The sequence below is a fragment of the Notamacropus eugenii genome, chromosome 2 (genome assembly GCF_028372415.1).
Source record: "Notamacropus eugenii isolate mMacEug1 chromosome 2, mMacEug1.pri_v2, whole genome shotgun sequence".
Lineage (NCBI taxonomy): Eukaryota > Metazoa > Chordata > Mammalia > Diprotodontia > Macropodidae > Notamacropus > Notamacropus eugenii.
The window spans coordinates 344647335-344671544 of record NC_092873.1 but is presented as its reverse complement, the minus strand read 5'-3'; the positions used below and the strand labels follow the sequence as shown (position 1 = coordinate 344671544).

General features: G+C 36.1%; 1 protein-coding gene and 1 pseudogene across 13 annotated transcripts in view; one reads left to right on the top strand and one right to left on the bottom strand.

Moving 5' to 3' along the window:
* Positions 1-24210, top strand: part of TANC2 (tetratricopeptide repeat, ankyrin repeat and coiled-coil containing 2) — a 551137-nt gene that overhangs the window by 284570 nt on the left and 242357 nt on the right. For 9 of the 13 annotated variants that reach the window (XM_072645869.1, XM_072645872.1, XM_072645871.1 and 6 more), the window contains one exon: positions 10358-10468. The exons of the other annotated variants lie outside the window; for them this stretch is intronic. In XM_072645869.1, the coding sequence (XP_072501970.1) occupies positions 10358-10468 (111 nt within the window). The remainder of the gene's footprint in view (positions 1-10357; positions 10469-24210) is intronic. 13 annotated transcript variants of the gene reach the window in all.
* On the bottom strand, positions 17110-18041 carry LOC140530447 (annexin A2-like; annotated as a pseudogene).

Below are 24210 nucleotides of genomic sequence, written 5' to 3'. Positions count from 1 at the left end.
CTTGATCCTCCCATGTGTTAGTACCCTGCTCTGTCATACCCCTCCTCCTTGAGTATAATTTTTTATCTTCTTTGTATAGACAGCATGACATAGTGGATAGATGTCAGCCTTGAAGTCAGGAAGAAATGGATAAGGTTAGACCTTTGACACCTATTGGCTATATGACTCTAGGGCATCTCAGTTAACCTCTCATTGCTCCAAGCAGTTATAAACTATAAATAAAAGAACAATTTCCAATCTGTATTAATTGAATGACGTTTCATACCAAGGAGCTTCTTGCATCACTAAAACCACAGTTTCAGACCCCCATCCCAAAAGTTCCTTATTTTTTTATTTATGTTCAGATTGTTGCTTCCCTGTATAATGAAGGTAGGAATCTATTCATTTTTATCTTTGTGTTCCAAGGGCCTAGCAAAGTGCCTGGCACATTTTAGACACTTAGTAAGTGAATAAGTTAATAAAGGATTGACCAGAAGAGTAATCCGCAAGAGGAAGCAGTTATAGGAAAAAATTCTATTCACCAGTAGAAAAATTTAATTAGGAATAGTATTAGCAAATGTATGAAAACAGTATTTTAAGCTAACATTCAGTATAAATTCTTTCTCTTACTGGCAAAATATATAGCATTATGGATTTACTCTTTTGGACCCATGAAATCTCAAAGCAATTAAAGCAGTCCTTAAAAAGGAGCAATTAACCCAGAATAATAAGGTTATTGGGTGGGTCAGGTAGGTAATTTGGCATTTTATAGCAGCACAAACACTTTTGGTTAGGAAGGTCATAAGAGCTGTGCCCTGTATGGAAGGGCATTAGAGACTGTTAACCCAACCCTCTATCTATATCTCAAAGAGGTTAAGTGATTATCCAGTTAGTCTGTCAAACATTTAAGTGCCTACTAAGTGACAGGTACTATGCCAAGCATTAGGAAAACAAAGAAAGACAGAAGATAATCCCTACAACCAAGAACCTCACATTCTAACTGGAGAGACAACATTAAAAAAAAAATACTATGTATAAACAAACTGTATGAAGGTTAGATAGAAGGCACAAGAATTAAAGTAGATTGGGAAGGCTTCCTGTAGAAGATGGGATTTTAACTGGGACTTGAAGGAGGCCAGGAGGCAGAACTGAACAGAGCATTTATTTCATCCATGGAAGATAGCCAAAGAAAATTCTTGGAGCCAAAATTAACGTCTTGTTCTTGAAAAACTGCAAAGAGGTCAATGTCACTGGATTGAAGACTAAATTGTGTATGTGTGTGTTGTTAGGTAGGAGGTATGGGACATAAGATTGGAAAAGTGAGGGGGGCCAGATAAATTATACAAAATTTTGAATGTCAGATGCTTTTACATTTGGTCCTGCAGGTGATAGTTTATTGAGAAGGAGAGTGATATGGTTGGGCAAGTATTTTAGGAAAATCACTTTGGTGGTTAAATGGAGGATGAACTGGGATGTGGAGAAATTTGAGACAGAGAGACCCAGCAACAGCCTTTTGTAGTATTTTTCATGAGGCGATAAGAGCCTATACCAAGTGGTGGCAGTAACAGAGGAGAGAAGGGAGCACATTTGGGAGATATTGAAAAGGTGAAATTGACAGGCTTTGGCCAACAGTTTGAATATGGGGGCGAGGGGGAGTATCTGAGAGTTACTAAGGAGTTCACAATGACATCTGGTTTGCAAGCCTGAGGGACTAGAAATATGGCATTGTCCTTTACAGTAATAGGGAAGATAGGAGGTAGGGAGGGTTTTGGGGAGAAATAAGTTCAATTTGGGGCAAATTGAGTTTAGGATGTCTATCTAACAGATGTCTGAAAGACAACTGGAAATGTGAGTCTAGCTAGCACTAAGGTGCACAACAGTTAATAGAAGAGTTAAGGATGGAATCCCATATTCCTGGGTTTTTACTCCATCATGTTTTCAACTTCACAGCCTATGTCATAGTGAATTCAACAGGTAAATATTTGATAAATATTCATTGATTTGAAATGCATCAAAGTTATATAGAGTTATTTGTTAAAACTTTTTTTCTAACATCCCAAATATTACAGACATGTGGATGGAAGTAAAATAATTCTCAGGTGCATAAAATGGATGACATTGCTATTGTAGGATTCTTGTTCTAGTTACAGATTTTCAATTCACTGTAATTAAGTTCCTGGTATATTAAAGGCACTCAGTGTGGAATATGTAAAGAAGTGTTACGTAGTCATTATGCTGATCCAGATCAGTTCAGTTTAACAAATATTGAAGTTCCTTCTGTCTGCTAAGCAAAACACAGTGTGCTATGATGCCAATAAATATATGTTCCCATCATTACCCTCATTCGTCAGTTCATTTCAGCAAACATTTATGAAGTGTCTAACTTGTCCTCATTACATATAATGCTTGCTGATGGTTTTAGATAGAAACTACTTACCATTTTAAGGAAAAAACTCCATTTATTCCTATGCTCTCTAGTGTTTTTAAAAGGAATGGCTGCTGTATTTTGTCAGAAGCCTTTTCTGCACCTATTGAAATAATCATATAATTTCTGTTAGTTTTGTTATTGGTATTGTCGATGATTCCCATAGTTCTCCTAATATTGAACCAGACCACATTCCTGGTATAAATCCCACCTGGTCATAGTGTATGATCCTACTGATAAATTGCTGCAGTCTCTTTGCTAATATATTACTTAAAATTTTTGCATTTGTATTCATTAGGGAAATTGGTCTATTATTTTCCTTGTTTTGGCTCTTCCTGGTTTAGGTATCAGCACCATATTTGTGTTATAAATATAATTTGGTAGGACTCTTTCTTTGCCAATTTTTCCAAATAGTTTATATAGTTCTGGAACTGATTGTTCTTTAAATGTTTGATAGAATTCACTTATAAATCCATCTGGCCCTAAAGATTTTTTCTTAGAAAGTTCACTGATGGCGTATTCAATTTCTTTTTCTAAAATGGGGTTAAGTATTTTATTTTCTCTTCTTTTAATCTGGGCCATTTATATTTTTGTCAGTATTCATCTATTTCTCTTAGATTGTGAGATTTATTGGCATACAGTTCAGCAAAATAGCTCCTAATTATTGTTTTAATTTCATTTCATTGGTGGTGACTTCACCCTTTTCATTCACCTTATTAATACTGGTAATTTGATTTTCATCTTTCTTTTTAATTAAATTAACCAAAGATTTATCAATTTTATTTTTTTTTCATAAAACCAGCTCTTAGTTTTATTTATTAGTTCAATAATTTTCTTACTTTCAATTTTATTAATCTCTCTTTTGATTTTCAGAATTTCTAATTTGGTATTTAATTGGAGATGTTTAATTTTTTCTTTTTCTAGATTTTTTAGCTGCATGCCCAGTTCATTGATCTGCTCTATTTTATTCATGTAAGCATTTAGAGATATGAGGTTTCCCTAAGAAATTTCTTTGACTGCATTTTGATATGTTGTCTCATTGTTAGCATTCTCTTTGATGAAATTATTGCTGGTTTCTGTGCTTGTTGTTTGACCCACTCATTCTTTGGGATTAGATTATTTCATTTCCAATTCATTTTACTCTGTCTTTCCATGGCCCTTTATAAGATGTAATTTTTATTGCATTGTGATCTGAAAAGGATGCATTTAATATTTCTCTCTTTCTGCATTTTATTGTGAGGTTTTTATGCCCTAAGACATGGTCAAATTTTGTGCAGATGGCAAATACCATTGAGAAAAAGGTATGTTCCTTTGTATCCCCATTCTGTTTTCTCCACAGGTCAATCATATCTAACTTTTCTAAAATTCCATTCACCTCCATAATTTCCTTCTTGTTTATTTTATGGCTAGAGTTGTCAAGTTTTGAGAGGTCCTCTACTCGTGTAATATTGCTTTCTATTTCTCCCTATAAGTCACTTGACTTCTCTAACATTTTGGATGCTATAACACTTAGTACATTTATATTTAGTATTGATATTACTTAATTATCTATGGTACATTTAGCAAGATGTAGTGTCTTTTCTTGTGTCTTTTAATTAGATCAGTTTTTGCTTTGTCTGAGATCAGGATTGCCACACCTGCTTTTTAACTTCGCCTGAAGTGTAAGATATTCTGCTCCAGCCTTAATCAGTGTATATCTCTCACTTCAAATGTGTTTCTTATAAACAACATATTGTAGGATTCTGGTTTTTAATCCACTCTGCTGTCCACTTCCATTTTGTGGGAGACTTCATCCCATTCACATTCACAGCTATGATCACAAACTGTTTTTCTCACCATCCTATTTTCCCCTTTATTATATTTTTCTCTCTCTTTTCATCCTGTCCCTCTTCACTAGTGTCTTGCTTCTGACCACTGCCTTCCTCAGTGGTCTGCATTCTGCACTGCACTGCATTCTCCCCCCTCTCTTTTTTCCCTTTTCCCCTCCTAATTTTGCCCTCCCTTCTATCAGTCTCTCCTCTTTTCATTTCCCCCTTTTACTTCCTTATAGGGTAAGATATATTTCTGTATGTAAATGAGTGTGTATGTTATTCCTAATTTGAGTCAAATCTGATGAGAGTAAAGTTCAAACAATGTTCACTTTCCCCCTTCTTTCCCTCTACTGTAATAGGTTTTTGTGCCTCTTTATGTGATGTTATTTCCCCTATTCTGCTTCCTCTTTTCCTGTTCTACCGGTACAATCCCTTTTTTTCAGCCCTTAATTTTTTTTATATTATGACATCAAAGTGAACTTATACCCACATTCTCTGTTTATGTATGCTCTCTAATTGCCCTAGTAGAGACACAGTTCCCAAGAGTTAGAAATATAATCTTCCCATGTAGGGATGTGAACAGTTTAACCTTATTGAATAACTTTTTATTTCCTGCTTACCTTTTTATACTCCTTGAGTCTTACATTTGAAGATCAGATTTTCTGTTCAACTCTGGTCTTTTCATCAGAAAAGTTTAAAAGTCTCCTATTTCATTGCATGTCCATCTTTTTCCCATGAAAGATTATGCTCAGTTTTTGCTGGGTAGTTGATTCTGGGTTATAATCCAAGCTCCTTTGCCTTCCAGAATATCATATTCTAAGCCCTTTGTTCCTTTAATGTAGGAGCTGCTAAATCCTGTGCAATCCTGAAGTATTTTCCCCTTAACCTGATAATTTTGGAATTTGGTAATACTATTCCTTGGGATTTTCATTTTAGGATCTCTTTCAGGAGGTGAATGGTGGATTTTTCCAGTGACTATTTTATCCTGTGGTTCTAAGTTATCAGGGCAATTTTTCTTGATAATTTTTTGGAAAGTGTTATCCAGGCTCTTTTTTTATCTTAGCTTTCAAGTAGTTCAAAAATCCTTAAATTATTTCTGCTGAATCTATTTTGCAAGCCAGTTGGGGTTTTTTTTTGTTACATTTTCTTCTACTTTTTATTCTTTGACTAATTCTTGATGTCTCTTAAAGTCATTAGCTTCTTCTACTCTCCCAATTCTAATTTTTAAGGAATTTTTTTCTTCCAGCTTTTTTGCCTCTTTTTTCCATTTGTCCAATTCTGCTGTTTAAGGAGTTGTTTTCTTTTGTGTATTTTTTTTCCCCATTTGGCCAATTGTATTTTTTTAGGAATTGTTTTCTTCAGTAAATCTTTCTCCTTCCTTTCTAAACTGTTGATTGTCTTGCATAACTCTCATTTCTTTTCCCAATTTTTCTTCTACCTCTCTTAATTAATCTTTAAAATGCTTTTTGAGCTCTTCCAAGAAGGTTTTTTTGCTTTAAACCAGTTCATCTTCCCCTTTGAGGCTTCACATGTAGGCGTTTGACATTGTTGTCCTCTTCTCAGTTTGTGTTTGGATTTTCCCTGATGATGTAGTAGTTTTCTATGGTGAGGGCTCTTTTCTGGTTTATTGTTTTGTTTTGTTTTGTTTTGCTCATTTTAAAGATTATTTTGTGACTTTTAAAGTTGAGCTCTGCTCCTGGGGCACAGGGATCACTGTCCTATATTTCTTGTGCTGGGAGTCAGAAGCTTGATTACTTGCTTTCTGTGCTGGGACCTCAGATGCTGGTTGCCCATTGTGTGGGGGTAGCCCAGCCTAGTCGAGCCTGTTGTGCTGGGATTCCAGGGCTAGCAGTTAGCCTTGTGAACTGAGACTAGAAACCTAGTTGCTGATCTGTTCTTATCTAAGAGCCTCCCAGTGGCTTTCCCACTATCTGTTTTGGGCTGTGCTTCCCTTTTTCCTAAGTGAAATAGACATTTCCTGAAGTCTAAGTTATCTTAATTTGAAAATTGTTTCATTCCACCTTTTTGTCACTCTAGAATGCTTGATTTAATATTGTTTCCAAAGAAAACTGGGGAGATTTCAGGCAACTTCCTGTCTTCTCTTCACCATTTTTCTGTTGTTATTTTAAATGGAATTTCTATATCTATTTCTTTTAGTGGGAGGTTGTTGGTAACAAATGGAAATACTTACGATTTTTATGGATTTATTTTATATCATGCAGTTTTGCTAAAATCATTGTTTCAGATTTTGTTTTTGTTCACTCTAGGATTTTCTAAGTAAATCATTATATTATTAGCAAAAAGCAATAATTTTACTACATATTGTCTTTGCTTATTTTCTAAATTTCTTTTTCTTATCCTGTTGCTGTAGTTAAGATTTCTGCAACAAATGTGATGATAATGAACATCCTTACCTTACCCTGATCTTGGTGACTGTCAGTTTTAGATAGATACTACTTACTATATTAAGGAAAATTCCACTTATTCTTATGATTTTAACAGAAATGGAAGTTGTATTTTATTAAAAAGCTTTTTCTTCTTTGATTACTGTAATTATCTTTTTTGTTCTTTTTATTAATATTATGTATTATGTTCTTAGTTTTCTCTTAACCGGTAATGCTTTACTAGTAGAAATCTAATCTGATTACATGTGAGACTAGGATGTTAAGATCTAAGTGTGATGATTATTTTGTCGTTGATAGTGAAAATAGTTTTTTATGGTAATCATTACTGGACTTAAAAGTCCAGTAAAAGTTATTTTTACAATGTATTTTGTTCTCATCCCAGTTTGGGGAGATTGATTTTGCATAATTAAATCTCTTGTCAAGCTTTCTTTAAACTAGTTTTACAAACTCCAGTGTTTTGCTCTGTTTTATGAGATAGCAATGCTTATAATCTTATATAATCTTAATAAGATTTTACAGATTTGTATTCTGAATCAATGTTGTTTTTTTCAGCTTTCTCTGTTTGGCAAGTAAGTTGAACGTTTGCTAAACCAAAGGGTATTTAGTGATTTTTTGGTCTTCCTGTAGTAATAAGAGTTCCATCAGTTAAATATTTGCATAAAATAATTTGTCTATGTTGATTTCATTTCTGTTATCCATTTCTCATTTTTCATTGTCAATTATTCCTTTAAATAGTTGGGAATTGTTTCAATGTACACTGTCTTCTCATTATTATGCTTCTATCTTGATTTTTTACTGTGTCTCTTTGCTGTGCCAAGTTGTGATTTCATTGTATGTAGACAATTGATTAAGGAATAATTTTGTATTAATTTCAAGTCTTTTCTAGGCTACAAAAATCTCTTTTCTTCTTCACAATTGTATCTGGTGCTTGCCATTCTAGAGATTTCCATGTAGTCTACAAATTGGTTTATATTTTTTGAACATAATTTTGCATATTTTTTCACCATTCTCACCTTCTCTTCCTATCTTGTAATTAAGCAATCTAGTATCAGAGTATATGTGGGTTTAATCTGAAAAGTTTTATTGTATTCTTTGCAAAATTGCCCTGCCTCTTTATTCTCAGTAACTTATAAACTGTTGCATAAACTGCAGTAATTTTCATAGCAGTATATTTGCAAATATCATCAGTATTGCAGATTATCCCCTGGGTAAATTACAAAACCAACTCCAACAGTGCCTTTCTTTACCTTTCCAAGGACTTCCTATGAGTCTTCCTCATATTTATCTGCAAAAAGAGAAGAGGTCAGTCATTAACCATAAGTGCCTCCTATGTGCCAAACATTGTGCTAAGCACTGGATTAGGGGGCGAGTAGAGTAATGGAGCAATTGCTTCTAAGCAAAACAAACTATAGGGATGCACAAAAATATATTTAGCCCTTTGAGGTGGCAAAGAAGGGGAATCTTATGAGGTGCCCATCAATTGGAGAATTACTGAACAAATTGTGGTACATGGATGCAATGAAATACTGGTGTGTGTAAGAAATGGTGAAGCGGATAGCTTCAATCAGATACAACTGAAATGACTTATTTGAACTGCTACCAATAGTGAATACAACCAAGGAGAACAATTTAAACATTGACAACCATATGATTCATACAAACTACTTTTGAAAAAATTATGAATTCTGACCAGTTAATCCTCCACCATGATTCCAGAGGACTGTAGGTGAAACATGTTACCCACCTCCTGACAGAGAGGTAAAGGACTTAGAGTGCAGAATGAGATAGATATTTTGGGGGCATGTACAATGCAGAAATTTGTTTTGCTTGCAACAGCAGTTTTATTTTTCTTTCTTATTTAGGGTATGGTGAGGGAGGGAAAGAAGGATAGAAGACAGATTTTTGCTAATGAAAAAATATTTGTTTTTAAAGAAGCTTCAGCGACTCACTGTTTTATCTAGCTTAAAACAAACACCTCTGTTTGTCATTTAAATCCCCTCTCAGTCTAGCTCCATCTTATCTTTCCAGGGCTCACTTAACTCCCTCACCCTGCACTCTGCATTCCAGTCAAACTACCCTATTTGCATGATATTTCCATCTGTCTTTTCCATGACTTTCCTCAAATTGTCCCTGGTTTATAGAATGTTCTCCATTGTCATTTCTCCCCTTTAGAATTCCCCTTATGGCTCAGCTCAAGTGACACCACTTTCTAGAGGCTTTTCCTACTTTCACTAGTTGTTGGTGAACCTCCCATCTCAGTCACTTTGTATTTCTGTTTTATAAGTTTTGTATTTATTTGTCTGTGAGTGTGTGTGTGTGTGTGTACGTGTGTATTTTCCCCCAACAGAACATAAACTCCTTGAGGATAGGGACTATCTCATTTGTCAGTTATATATTCAGCAGTTAGTATGTAATAGGCATAATAATAATGGCAATAATAGTAATAAATATATTTTTGAATGAATGAATGAGTGAATGAGTGAAGAAAGACATACTATCATGCAAAGGACTAGATTTGTAGTTGAAATACCAGGGTTTGAATTCCAGCCCTGCCATTTATCTGTATGACCTTGGACAAGTCATTTAACTTCTCTGAGCCAATTTCCTTTTCTCTAAAAATCAGGATTTTTACATTTTATTATCAACTTGTCAATGTTGTTTTGAGAATCAAATGAAATAAATTATATGAAAAAGTAACATAACTTTAAAGTGCTATATAATTATTGCATATTTAAAGACTTTTGGACCTATCACATTTCCTGGGCATGGACTAAAATCTAAAATACAAAAAACAATTTTCAAAAATATTTGGACAAACTATGTTCATGACAGGGTTGAGTAGTTTGTGCTTTTTTGTTTTGTTTTATTTTTGGAGGGGAAGTTAGATGAGATTCCTTCGTAAAAGCTCCATATTTATGATCAGTAACAGTACGTCTTGTACCTTCCTAACATACATCACAAAATTCAGTTTTTCATGGCTGAAATTTTTAACTTAAGCCACATTTCTGTAGCAGCTTATGTAAAATTAACACGACTATGTTAGCTTATATGGTATCAGTCCAAAAATAATTTTGGTTTCTTACTCTAATTTTTGAGTCCTTTGGTCTTATAGGACTGATCCATGAGAACTGATTTCCTTGATAAACAAAGTCAGTTCAGTTTGACAGTTTATATTAAATCCTGCTGATATTAGCATGAATTAATAACATTTTAGTGTCTATTTCTGTCCAAATAAAGCCTTTTGATTTCATAGCTTCCATAAAGAAAATCTTAAAACTCAGTTTTGCACTTTCCCTCAATTTGCTTGTCTTTAATGGCTAAGAAATGCAAGATAAGATTGTATTTTACTGGAGAAAGGGTAAAAAAAAAAATTTAAGATAACAGGTAGACAATCAAAACACTTCTGTTTGTTCTTTTTGAACACTTAAAAGCAAAGTTTTCCATTTTTCAGTGACTTTTTTTTTTTTTTACAAGACCCATCTCCTCTGTGAAGAATGCAGATAATTTTTTTTCTGGCACAAAAAAAAAATAGGGTAACTTGATCTGAGTCTGACAGTGTCGTTCAGTTAAGTGCTTCCATCTGTTCCCCTTACTCATGACCCCTCTATGTTTCTCTCTCTTTCTTCCCTTCTCTTTCCCTCTGTGTTTCTTTCTTCTGTTTCTCTCTTTCTTGCTTTATATTTTCCTTTCCTTTTTCCTCTTTCTCTTTTTCTCTCTCTCTGTATTTTTCATCTTAGCCCCTCTGAGGAAGGCAAAGTTTGTTGAGAGCCCACGAATCCCAGAATCTGATCTTGGCTCACCAACACTTACTTCAGCACAGAAACTGGACGTTGATGAATACTGCCCTGGTAAGCATGCATGCAAAGTGTCTTCTTTGAAAGAGGGAGGATTGGATCGGGCCAGTTCAGCAGAGCAACATTTCACATTCATACCACACATACAAAAATCGTTAAACTCTCTCCCAATGTATTACATATTTTTTTCCTTGCTAGATGGCAGACATCTTTCTCCGTTGTGTTTTTTTTTTTTTTTGCTTCCCTCTTAATCATGAAAGTAAGTACTGAAAAGTTTTTTTAAGGCAGTTTTCAAGGGAATTCATGTGAATTTTAATACATAGACCATTTCAGGGATGTTTTAGAGTTGAGAGTTACCTAAGGGAATTACCTTTTATAGAAAAAGAAGCACTGAAGGTATGAATAGAAAGTCATATATTTGAAGCAGAAATTTTAAGTGTGGTCCTTCATACTTGAAACCTAGTAGATTTCTGTATGGTTAAAGAGAAATTCAGAGATACTACCAATAGTAAATTCAATTAGAGCAAAATTACTATAGCACCTTGAATTGATATCTTATTCTGTTTGATCTCTGACTTTTAGAAATACATCCTCTTATGAATAGTCTCTGAACAGATGTGGGAATTGACTGAAATCTTTCATATACAGGAGCCAAACTGTGGTTCAGACTCATTATCAATGCTTAGATTCTTCTAAACTTGGATAAGTTGCCTGGCAACCACTTTTCTACTGTGCAGCCAGTCTACCGAGCTATGTCAAGGATGTTCCATTCCAGAAGGGATATAGGTTACTTTTACGTACTTTGTTGCTCTCTTGAAAGTTCTTCTTTTGGTCTTGCAGGTTTGTTGATAAGCCATAGTTATGTGTGACCACTGCATTCTTAATTACAAAAAAGTCAGTTTTAATAAAATGATCCTTTTAACTTTAGAAAGTATGTGCTATGGTAAGATCTCAGTGGTTCATTTTGGTTATCAAAATAATGCATCTATGGATCCAGATAGAAGAGAATAACAGGAGGAATAAAAGGGACTAGGTTTGTTGTAAGAAAAGAATTTTCTTTTATGTTTGAGAAACCAGTCCGTGATTTTTCTTGTCTTTTGTGTAAACCCCATGTGCATCAAGCTTCCATTCCTAAAGGTGATCACTCCCTTTTAAATTAATTTAAACATTTTAGGAATTAACTTTTCTGTTTCCAAAAAGGAACAAAAGTTTCTATAGTGCATTGGGGGTGGGCACAGGGGTAAAATATTCCATCTTTTGAGATCTTCACAGTGTTCATGCTATTTGGGCGACAGAAATTTCTCTTTTCCTATCTCATTGCCTCTCTAGTTTGTTGATGCTAAAAATGAACCAAAGATGAAAAGAATAAAAATTCATAAACACTACCAGTTTATTAATAACAACCTTGCTGTATGCCTTCTCTGAATGTCAGGAAAAGCATCAACTTAGAATTTAGAGAGTATAGACAGAGAAAATCTGTTATAATTACTTAGTATTTATTAAGCACCTACTGTGTGTCAGGCACTGTGCTAAGTTCTGGGGCTACAAAGGATAGAACAACAGCGGTCTTAGGGAACTCACAGTCGTTGAGGGAAGACAACATGCAGACAATTCTGTACAAATAAGATGTGTAGAAGATTAATTGAGGGAATGCATGCACTAAGTTTAAGGAGGACTGGGAAAGGTGGTGTCACGGAGAAGGGGGCGTATGCAAGAGATGTTAGGAAGATGTAGATGACAGGACATGACAGCTGATTGGATAGGACAGTGGGAGTAAAGAATCTAGGACAATGCCTCTTTTTTTGAGGTTGGGTGACTGGGAGGATGGTGGAATCCTCAAAAGCAATAGGGATGTTAAGAAGAGGGGAAGAGGAGGATAGAGTTCCGTTTCAGACGTGATGATGTGCATGCCAAAATAAATAGGGAATTACAAACCTTTTTTTATCTGATTGTTCTTTTACTATCCTTAAGGTACTCCAAGGTGGAATCTGAAGAGCACAGCCACAATTTATTATATACTAGAGAATGTCAATGTTAAAAATTGTTATGAAAATCTAATATTATTAAAATGTAGTCCACATAGTTTTTTATATTTATCTGCAATTAGTATTACTTTTTTATTTCATGGTGTATTCAGTAGAGTACCAGATCTGGAGGTAGGAAGACCTAGTTCAGATCTTTCATCTGACACTTTTTAGTCTTCTGACTTAACCTCTCTAAACCTCAGGTTTCTCATTAATAAAACTTGGGTAATATCTGTAGGTATTACCACACAAGCATTTTGTGAGGTCCACATAAAATAAGTATGTAAAGTGCTTTGCACACTTTAGAGAACTACATATAAATACCAGCTATTATTGTTTTATTGGAATTGAACCAAAATAAATCCTTATATTATTTCCTACTACTTCTCTTGTTTGAAACAAGTGATTAAAAAATGAGTGGTACTTTATTTTTTGGAAAAAGATCATAGTGGTGACTTCAGAAACAAAGTACTTGTTTCCTTTTTATTTAATTTTACAAACAAAACCAACCATAGAATTTCTTCACTTTTGATGAAATTTTTCCTTTATATCACATTATACCAGTATTTTTAAAAAAAGATGTATTGATCGTAGTTTACTGTATGACCATTATTTGCAGTTATGTAGAAATGACAAAGGAGGTAAGTTAAGGTTGATGGACCAATCTTATTAGCTTGTGATAGCAAAACAATTACAGTCTGTCCTACAAATGAAGCCAGACCGACACTGAAAGCTACTGGGTTGCTGCCAGGTTTTTGTCAGGTTTTCCAGTTGGAAATACTTCCACATTCCATATGTATTTATAGGAAATTGCTCCTATCATAATTAACTGAATGGAGTGGATATAACTGTCTTATCTATCTTACCCAAACCTCACTCCTTCCTGCCTATGTTTAAGTTGAAGGACAGAAGTCTTTGGGTTTAGAAGATGGAAATTTACTGTTTATCTGGTTTGCATACTTACATCTACATTCATTCCTATGGGTTCATCTATATGAGGCTGTAGATGGAATCCGAGCAAATCATAGATGTAAGTTAAAGCTGAGTAGGACCTGGAATATGACCACTAAGTCTAAATAATTTTTTAATACAATCTGGAAGTGCTGGAACTCAAAATTTCTAATTCTAGTTTGGATGATCATCAAATCCAACTACTTTTATGCTAGAAATGTAAGATGATCTGATTTGCGTACTTAAAAACTATGCAGCAAATAACAGCATTATGTAGGTGAACTACAGGACAACAATTGTTACGTGCCTTCTTTGTGTAGACATTGTGCAAACAAAGATGAAAAACAATATTATCCCTATTCTCAAGGAACTTTAAGCCTAATGGGAGAAATACAACATATGCCAAAATGTTCATTTGTGTTTTAAGTCAATCAGGGATCAGTTTCTATTTGAGTTGGATACCACCATCTCATTTGATCCTCACAACACTGTGAGGTAGGTGATTTTGCTATCCCTATTTTACAGATGAGGAGTCTGAGGCTGAGAGAGGCTGAATGACTTGCGCAGGATCATATGTCTGAGGCAAGATCTGAACTAAGACTTCATGGAACAGATTTAGTTGAGGAATTCAGTTGATTACATATACTTTTTTGGTTTTGGGGAGAAAATGAAGCCTAGAGAAATTAGGTATTCTCTACTGGCTCATAGCCAAGACTCAGATCTGAATCTGTAAGTGCATCTGAGGTTTGTAATCTTCTGTAGTCAAGGATCACTGTCTCCTACCATCAATAAGAAGTCTTGCCTAGTTCTCCTTAACCCTAGTGCCTTCCCTCTGAGAGTATCTTTACTTTATCTTGTGTTTATCTGTCTTCACATAGTTGTTTAAATAAGGGAAGAGGAAGAGGAGGAACTATTTTTTTGCCTTTCTTTGACCAGCATTTAATATTGTGCCTGGAACATAGTAGGCATTTAATAAATGATTGCTGGCTTAACTAACATGCATCATTATGGTTTATTCTCACTTCAAACAACCCAAAACTTCAAGTAACCAGATTTTTTGTGGGATACATGACAGTGTAAACAAGCTAAGTAAATCTCTAGGATTTTTTTTCAAGAAAAGTTATCAGGATATACATCAGTCAATACAAAAGTTAGCCCAAGCTCTTTATGTCCTTGAAATTTATATTGTACAATGATAACTTATGTTCATAGTGATGACTCTAAGGTACTTTAAGATATTGAAATATCTTTTAAATCATTATAGAAACATATTTAAATGTTTGATGTGGTTTGTATTAAATATATTCTATATTCTTATTCTAACTAGATTATGACTTTTAAATTTTTAATGATATTTTTTGTCTTTATATCATCCTGATTTGCAGATATACTTCCCTTCCCCTACCACTACCTAGACAGCCATCCCTGGTTGCCAGCAATATAAAAAAGAGGACAAAAAAGCAGTTCAGAAAAATTAACCAATACATCAACCAAGCCCTTAATAATATTCAGTATTCCTCCTCCCCCAGCCCCAGGTCCCATACCTCTCTCTGCAAAGAAAGGAAGGAGCTATATTTTCTCATCTCTTCTTTGGGGCCCATCTCAGTAATTGTTATTGCTCTGTGGTCTTTCTTCTAATTAGATAATTCCTCAGTTTCCTGGAGGGAGAACTAGATGATCTGCAATGTTCCTTCCAACCCTAAATTTCTGTAAATCTTTGTTTGACATGTGGCATAGGGATAGGTCATATATTGAGCACTATTACACAAGCTTTCCCCCAAGTTTTCTTGGGGGAAAGTTGGGTTAGATGGTCTCTAAGGTCTTTTTCAACTTTGATTCAATTCCAGAAGTCTGTCCTTTAGACTTACAATATAAAGACCTAGGAGGCAGGCTCTGAGGGCCTTCTTCATATCATTTAGGATGGGGAAGTACTAGCCAAAACAATCTTCTGATCGTACACAAGTTCTTACCCATCCTTAACATTTCTAGAGGATGTTGAAGTGCTTCTTTTTAATGACTGACTATTTAAATGTCCTAAAAAAAAAAAAAGTCATGTTATTTGGACATTCTTTAAGGTGACAGCCACAAAATTAGAATGTCAAGGATGGAAAGCAGTTGAGAGTCAAATAATTTAGCCAAGTTCATAACTGTTAGGTATTAATATTTTTATGCAGTGTTTGGTGGAGGCTATCCTCTTCTCACTATGCCTTTTCAGGTAAAAGTTCAATTTCCATCAATTGTATCAAGGGTTTTTTAAAGTAAATAATCTTGGGTTTTTTAAAGTAAATAAAATGTCATACATAGTAGAACAAATAAAGGAACAACTAATGTTTTTACTTTTCTATTTAGCTTAGTCTGGGTTAAACTTTTAAAATACCTTTAACTCATTTCATTGCTATCATTGTACTTCCCAATCCTTTCTACACCAAGAAAATTATCAAAAGCTACCTTTACATCTAGAATGTCTAAGCATACAAATTTTCCTCTTGCTATTTTCTACTTCTAATTAGTGTATTTCATAGGTTGCCTGACACCTATAAATACTATTTTAAAAACCTATTTGTTTTCTACAGTTTTCCTTAATTTTCTCTGCATATATGTATTGTAGACACAATAGATAGAGGTAAAAGTTAAGTATGCATGAGGTTAGTTTTGCAGTCATGATGGTGTTGATCTAGAGCCAGACATCCTGGAGAATGAACTCAAGTGGGCTTTAGGAAGCTTTGCTAACAACAGTGCTAGTGGAATTGAGCTATTTAAAATGCAGTTAAAGTGCTTCAGCAAATTTGGAAAACTCAACAGTAGCCACTGGATTGTAAAAGATCAGTTTACCTCCTCGTCCTAAAGAAGAGCAATGCCAAAGGGTGTTCAGGTTATCAAATAGCCGTACTATTTCACATGCCAGCAAGGTTATACTGAAGATCCTGCAAGCTAAGAATCAGACATGTGAACCAAGAATTGCCAGTAGCATAGGCTGGTTTTCAAAGAGGCAGAGGAACTAGAGACCAAATTGCCAATATTCACTGATTATGGAGAAAGCAAGGAAGTTCCAGAAAAATATCTACTTCCGCTTCATTGACTGCAATAAAGCCTTTCACTGTGTGAGTCACAAAAGTGTTGTGGCAAGTCCTTAAAGAGATGGGAGTTCCTAGATCATTTTACTTGTCTTCTGATAAACCTGTGTGGGGACCAAGAAGTAATAGTTAGAACTGAAAATGGAGCAGCTGATTGGGTTGAGACTGGAAAAAGAGAATGACAAGGCTATGTGTTGTCAAACTTATATTCAGAGTACATCATGTGAAAAGTCATCATGAATGAATCAAGAGCCAGATTTAATGTTACTGGGAGAAATATCAACAAAAATAATATCACTCTGATGGAGTAAAGAAGAATTAAGAAGTCGTTTTTTTAAAAATTCAGTTTGTCTTTTTATAATGCAGGACATAAAAAGCCAAGCATTTCACATCGGAGATTTCACTTCCATTCCCTTGGAATATTCATTTCTTTGGCTAATAAGAAAACTTGAGGAAAGACAAGCAATGCATACATGACTTAAAAAAGTACAAGAAAGCAAATAACATCGCTTTAATAAAGACTAATATGAGTTACTATTAGTTTCAAGTTACCACAAGTTGATTTTTCTAAAATTACAAGGGAGAAGAGCAGAAAGCATTGTTCTGGCTATTACAATTGCTATGGTCATGTCTTTCCACATGACGTTTAGTCATCTCCACACAGATACAGGAATGCCTTTTGGTAGTCGCCTTTTGTGTCTTGTTGGATGAAATAATACAGAGATTTTCCATACTTGCTCATGAATTAAGATCTAATTTTCAGCATGTCCACCTCACTACAGGAACCCATGATCCTGATCAGGACCTTGTCGTGGGTCCCCTTGCTGTTCATGGAGTCATAAAGTTGGTCAGCAAAATACAGGGGCTTGTTCTGAATGGACTGGATCAGGTTGAGAAAAGTGTTTTTGAGGTATCCTTTGACCTCTTTCTTGATATTCTCCAGCATGTCATAAGGGCTATCATTCTTGTGCCTTTCAAATACTTTCTGGAGGTGGCACACACTCCTCTTAGTCATAATACTGATGCATTTAGGGACAGTGGTTCGCTTCCTCTTCACTGCTGCATCACAGGGTTTCTGAGCATCTTTGTTAATTAACTCAATCACAGAGCCATCCTCTGCCCATTTGCCCTTTGTGAGGGCAGCCATCCAAAATAAAGTCCTTTTCCAACTCTATTTTGTACATTTCTCTCTAGAATTTGTTAATTTCATAGAGCTCCTGGTTTATCCATGAGCAGATGATCACAGGGAATTTTCATCAATACCCAGGGCCTTCATGGATGCTTTCAGCTGTGAAGCATCATACTGAGCAGGTGTCTTCAAAAGGCCCAAAATCACTGTCTCCAGGAGGCCAGATGAGGCAGATTTCAGTGCTGATCCAAGTTCCTTTTTGGTCCTTTGTCCTGCTGCAATTTGTCAAAATGGTGATGATGGTAACTTCATCCACCCCTTTGGTCTCAGTGGCATCCCTGTCACCATCAAAGTTCTCATAAGCCTTGATGGAGCCATAAGCTCTTACCAAGTGTAGAGTGATCACCCTCCAAATTGAGCTTTCATAAAATTTCATGAATTGTAGACATCTTGAAAGAAGCTGTGCCAAGCACTGAGATAGCAGGGTGCTAGGCGGGCTTCAGGCTAAGAAGTCTTTTGATAAGGGTGAAAGAGGAAATGCAAAAGCTGACTTGAAGCTTAACATAAAATAAAATGAACCAGCTAAGATCTTGGCATATGGTCTCTTTACTTCCTGGCAAGTAGAGTGAGAAGAAATGGAAGCAGTGTCAGATTTTGTATTCTTGATCTCAAAGACAACTGCAGATGGTGCCTGCAGTCATGAAATTAAAAGATGTTCCTTGCAATGGAAAGTTATGGCAAATCTGGGGAGTGTACTAAAAAGCAGAGAAACCATCTTGCAGACAAAGGTCTGTTTTAGTCAAAGCTATGGTTTTTCTAGTAGCAATGTATGACTATGAGAGTTGAACTATTAAGGACAGTTGAGCATCACAGAATCAATGCTTTTGAACTGTGGTGCTGGAGAAAACTTTTGAGAATCCCTTAGACAACAAAAGGATCAAATCAGTCAATACTTAAAGAAATTAATTCAGACTATCCACTGGAAGAGCAAATACTGAAGCTGAAGCTTTAAAATTTGACCACATAATGGGAAGATAGGACTAATTAGAAAAGGCCCTATTACTGGGAGAGATTGAAGGCAAAAGGAAATGGGTATAGCAGAGGACAATAGTGCCAAGGAAGGAATGAACATGAGCTTGGACAGACTTAAGGAGATAATGGAGGGTAGCGGAAGGCCTGGCATGGTGTGGTCCATGGATTCACAAAGAGTTGGATACAACTGAACAACCATTACAACTAAAGGTTTATAAACATGTATATGGAACACATAAAAAAAATAGGGCCAAAGTAGACATTAAGTGGACTAGAGGAAAGACAGAATGAATATATGACAATCAGAAGGAAAATACAGACTAGAAGACAAGAAGGAATAAAAAGAGATTTGAAAGCAATTAGAACTGATTATATCGAATGGAATTGCTGAACTCAGTCAATCCCCATGCTTTAAAGGCTTACAGAAATATCAGGAAGTATACTACAGATGTTCTTTTTAAAATAAATATCCCAGATGGTAGTTTGAGTGGGCAGCCAATGCTTTTACAGATTGATCTTTTGATTTGAACATTCTTCATTCATTTTCCTGATTTATATCTGTGTCTTTACACAGGCAGTCCTCCATGCTTGGAATATACTCCCTCCTAACCTTCATCTCTTAGAATCTTTAGATTTTTTTTCAAAGCCCAGCTTAAACTCTACTTTCAGCATTAGGCTTTTCTATTCTCTCTTGTCTTTCTCAGCAAATTACCCCCAGTATCATCTATTTTCTCTGTAATCGTCAGTCTTTCCCTTTTTACTCGTTTCTTCTTTGCTGGATACAAACATGTCCAAGTGTCTCCCGTCATTTAAAAAAATTTGACTAGTTTTCACACTGTATTCTCCCCTCCCTTTCTCAGCTAAACTCTTTGGAAAAAAACCACTTACACTTAGTCCCAGCACTTCCCTTCCTTTCACTCTCTTCTTGGCCTTCTGCAGGATGATTTTATAACCTCATCAATCACCTGAAACTATACAAAGTTTTCAGTGATCTCCTGTCAGAGATCTCATAGTCAAAGCAGAAGTCATTCCCCCCAAAATCCTCCTCTCTTCCAAACTTCTCTGTGATTATTGAGTGCACCACCATTCTCCTAGTCACTCAGATTTGCAGTTTTGGCATTACCCTGACTCATCATGTTCCCTCAACCTGCATTTCCATAAATTGCCAGATCTAGATATCTCTATATCTATGTCTTACATCTGTCTCTTTCTCTGCACTCATACTGCCACCATCTTAGTTCAGGCCCTCATCATATCTTGTCTGTTGTTGTTCAATCATGTCCAGCTTTTCATGACTCCATAGATGCATGTCCATGGGGTTTACTTAGGCAGATACTAGAGCGGTGTGCCATTTCTTTCTCGAGTGGCAAACAGTGGTCAAGTGACTTGCATGAAACCACACAGCTAGGAAGTTTCTGAAGTTGGATTTTATTTTTTTTAACATATGATTTATTTTTCAATTCTTAACATTTATTTCCATAAGAATTTGAATTGAAACTTTTCTCCCCATCTCTCCCCCCCCACCCCAGGACAGCATGCCCCCCATCCACTCCTTCCTTCAGTCTGTCCTCGCTTCTAATACCCACTCTTCTTCTATCCCCCTTCCCCTCTGTACTCCTGTAGGGCAAAATAGATTTCTATACTCCATTACCTGTATGGCTTAATTTCCAGTTGCATGCTAAAACAATTTTTAACATTCATTTTTAAAGCTTTGAGTTCCATATTCTCTCCCTCCCTCCCACCAACCCTTATTGAGAAAACAAGCAATTCAGTATAGGTCATACCTGTGTAACAAGGCAAAGCACTTCCATAATAGTTATGTTGAAAAAGACTAACCACATTTCCCTCTGTCCTATCCTGTCCTTCATCTATTCCATTCTCTCTCTTGACCTGTCCTTCCACAATAGTATTTGCTTCTGATTATCCCTTTCCCCATTTTGTTGTCCCTTGTATTATCTACCCTCTCCTATCCCTTTCCCACTTGCCTTCCTGCTAGGTGAAATAGATTTCCATATCCAATTGAGTTTGTTATTCCCTCCTTAAGCCAAATCCCATGAGAGTAAGGCTCAATTATTTCATTTCATGTCCCCCCTCTCCCCTCCACTGTAAAAGCTCTCTTTTATGTGAGATAAGTCTTCCCTCTTTTATGTGAGATAATTTACTGCATTTTACCTGTCCCTTTCTCTTACTCTTAGTATATTCCATTCAACAGTAAAAAAAAATTTTTAGGTATTCTCCCTTCATATTGGACTCACCATGTGCCCTCTGTGTGTGTGTGTATATGTATGCACATGTATGCATATACATACACCCATGTACATATACATACCTACAGATATATAATATACACATACATACATATCCACACACACCTACATATATTCCCTCTAACTACCCTAATACTGAAAAAGGTCTCGTGAGTTTCAAATAACATCTTTCCATAGGAATATAAACAGTTCAACTTTAATGATTTCCTTAAAGCTTCTCTTTCCTGTTTATCTTTTCATGTTTCTCTTGATTCTTGTATTTGAAAGTCAGATTTTCTATTCAGCTCTGGTCTTTTCAACAAGAATGCTTGGAAGTCCTCTATTTAATTGAAATTCTGTTATTTCCCTGAAGTATTATACTCAGTTTTCCTGGGTAGGTGATTCTTGGTTTTAATCTTTCTTTGACCTCTGGAATGTCATATTCTAAGCTCTTCGATCCCTAAGTGTAGAAGCTGCTAAATACTGTGTTATCCTGATTTTATTTCCACAATACTTGAATTGTTTCTTTGTGACTGCTTGCAATATTTTCTCCTTGACCTAGGAACTCTGGAATTTGGCTATAATATCCCTAGGAGTTTTTCTTTTGGGATCTCTTTCAGGAGATAATTGGTGAATTCTTTTCATTTCTATTTTACCCTCTTGTTCTAAAATATCAGGGCGGTTTTCCTTGATAATTTCTTGAAAGATGATGTCTATGCTCTTTCTTTTATCATGGTTTTCAAGTAGACCAATAATTTTAAAATTATCTTTCCTGGATCTGTTTTCCAGGTCAGTTGTTTTTCCAATGAGATAGTTCACAGTCTTCTATTTTTTCATTCTTTTGGTTTTGTTATATAATTTCTTGGTTTCTCATAAAGTCATTAGCTTCTGTCTGCTCCATTCTAATTTTTAAAGAACTATTTTCTTTAGTGAGCTTTTGAACCTCCTTTTTCATTTGGCCAATTCTGCTTTTTAAAGCATTCTTTTCCTCATTGACTTTTTGGACCTCTTTTGTCATTTGGGTTAGTCTATTTTTAAAGGTGTTATTTTGTTCAGCAATTTTTTGGATCTCCTTTAGCAACCTGTGGCCTCATTTTTCATGATTTTCTTGTATCACTCTCATTTCTCTTCCCAATTTTTCCTCCACCTCTCTTATTTGATTTTCAAAATCCTTTTTGAGCTCTTCCATGGCCTGAGACCATTGCATTTTTTTTTTTTGGAGGATTTGGATGTAGAAGCCTTGACTTTGATGTCTTCCTCTGATGGTATGCTTTGTTCTTCCTCATCCGAAAGGATGGAAGAAAATATCTTTTCACTAAGAGAGTAACCTTCTATAGTCTTATTTTTTTCCCCTTTTGGGGGCATTTTCCCAGCCAGTTACTTGACTTTTGAGTCCTTTGTCACATGGGGGGTATACTCTATGGACCTGTAAATTCTCAATTCTTCTAAGGTGACACAGTCAAGGGAGAGGAGTTTATTCCTCTCTTGGCCTGTGCCCTGATGGGGAGCAACCACAAGCACTCTTTTCTTCCCAGGATCTGCGAGTAGGGTTCCCTCTCCACAAGGTCCCTCAGTTCCACCACGCCAGCGCCAGTGTCAGTGTTTTTCGACACCCCAGGACCGCCACTCAGGGCTGAGATTCAGATCAGCTGCTCCATTCCCCCAAGGACTTTAGGCTGAGGGCTCCAAAAGTGGATGCTGCTGCAGTGGCTGCTACAGCCCTGGGGCTGGGACTGGGGCTGGGACTGGGGCTGGATCCACACACCCCCCTTCCCCCACTCACTCAGGTGAAAGATCTGTCTGACCTTTGAAGCTGTCTTTGGCATTTGTGGGTTGAAAAATCTGGGAACCGCAGCTGCTACCTGTGATTGAGTGCCCTGAAGCCTGTTCCACTCCTGTCTGTGCCATGAGCCAAGGCTGGGCTACACTTTGCTCTGAGCCCTGTGTGATGGACCTTTCCTGTCAGCCTTCCAGGCTGTCTTGGACTGGAAATCTCTTTCACTCTGTCATTTTGTGGCTTTTCCTGCTCTAGAATTTGTTTAGAGTCATTTTTTTACAGGTATTTTATGGGCTATGGGGGGAGAGGTAGAGAAAGTTCATCCTTCTATTCTGCCGTTTTGGCTCTGCCCCCTGAAGTCAGTTTTTAACTCTGGTCTTTCTGATTACAACCTTAGCACACTATCTACTGTGCCACCTAGCTGTCCCCAGTTCTTGCCTAGATAATTGCAACCTCCTGCTGGTTAGAGTTCCTGCTTCAAGGTCCAGTCTATCCATTCCACTCTTATCTTCCACTCTTATCTTCCACTCTTCGCTCAGTGATTTTCTTATGTCAACCCCCTTTTCAGGTGTTTTCTTCAGGATCAAGGATAAACTCCTCTGTTTGACATTTAAAGCTCTTCACAAAGTGACTCCTTTCTACATTTCCTGTCTATTTTCACATTACTCCTCTCTCCTGTCATTCAGTCATAGTGTTGTACTTGCTGTTCCTTGTAAATGAGGTGCTTCTCCCAATTTCATGTCTTTATACTGTCTGTCTCTTGTACCTAAAATGTTTTTCCTCTTCATATCTGCCTTTTGCAATCCCTGCTTCGTTTCAAGGCTCAGCTATGGTGTCATCTTCTGGAGGAAGCCTTCTCTTATCCCACAATTTGTAATGGCTTCCAGTTCAAGGTAACCTTGTGTCAGCTTCTTATATTTCTTACATATATATGTGTATGTTGTATCTTCCAATAGAATATAAGCTTTTCAAGAGTAGAGACTGTTGCATTTTTGTTTCTGTATCTCTAGTTCCTTGTATAATGCCTGGCATATAGTAGGTGTTTAATAAATGTATGATGCCTGGGCATCCAGATTGTAGGGTAGCAAATAAAACATTAGACCTAGAGTCAGGAAGACCTGAGTTCAAATCCAGTCTCAGACACTTACTAATTTGTGGAACCTTGGACAAGTTGTTTAACCTCTGTCTGCTTCAGATTCCTTAGCTGTAAAATGAGGATAATAATAGCATCTACCCCTCCCCTCCTGTTGATATGAGGCTTAAATTAAACAATATTTGTAAAATACTTAGCACAATGCCTGGCACATCAGGTACTTAAGAATAATAAATTTATAAATAAATAAACGGAATTAAATGCTTGTTCCCTTTCTTTGTTGAATGAATTGATTCCTGATCCCCCCAGTTGCTGGTGTCTCCCTGTTTTGTATATAGAGGGTCTTTGGAACACCCTGTATTTTGTTTTTATATGTCTATATCACCTCACTCAAAATCACAATAGCCTTGTGAGTAAGGATTTTTTTTTTTGGTCTTTGTATTCTCAGCAAAATGCTTGATACATAATAG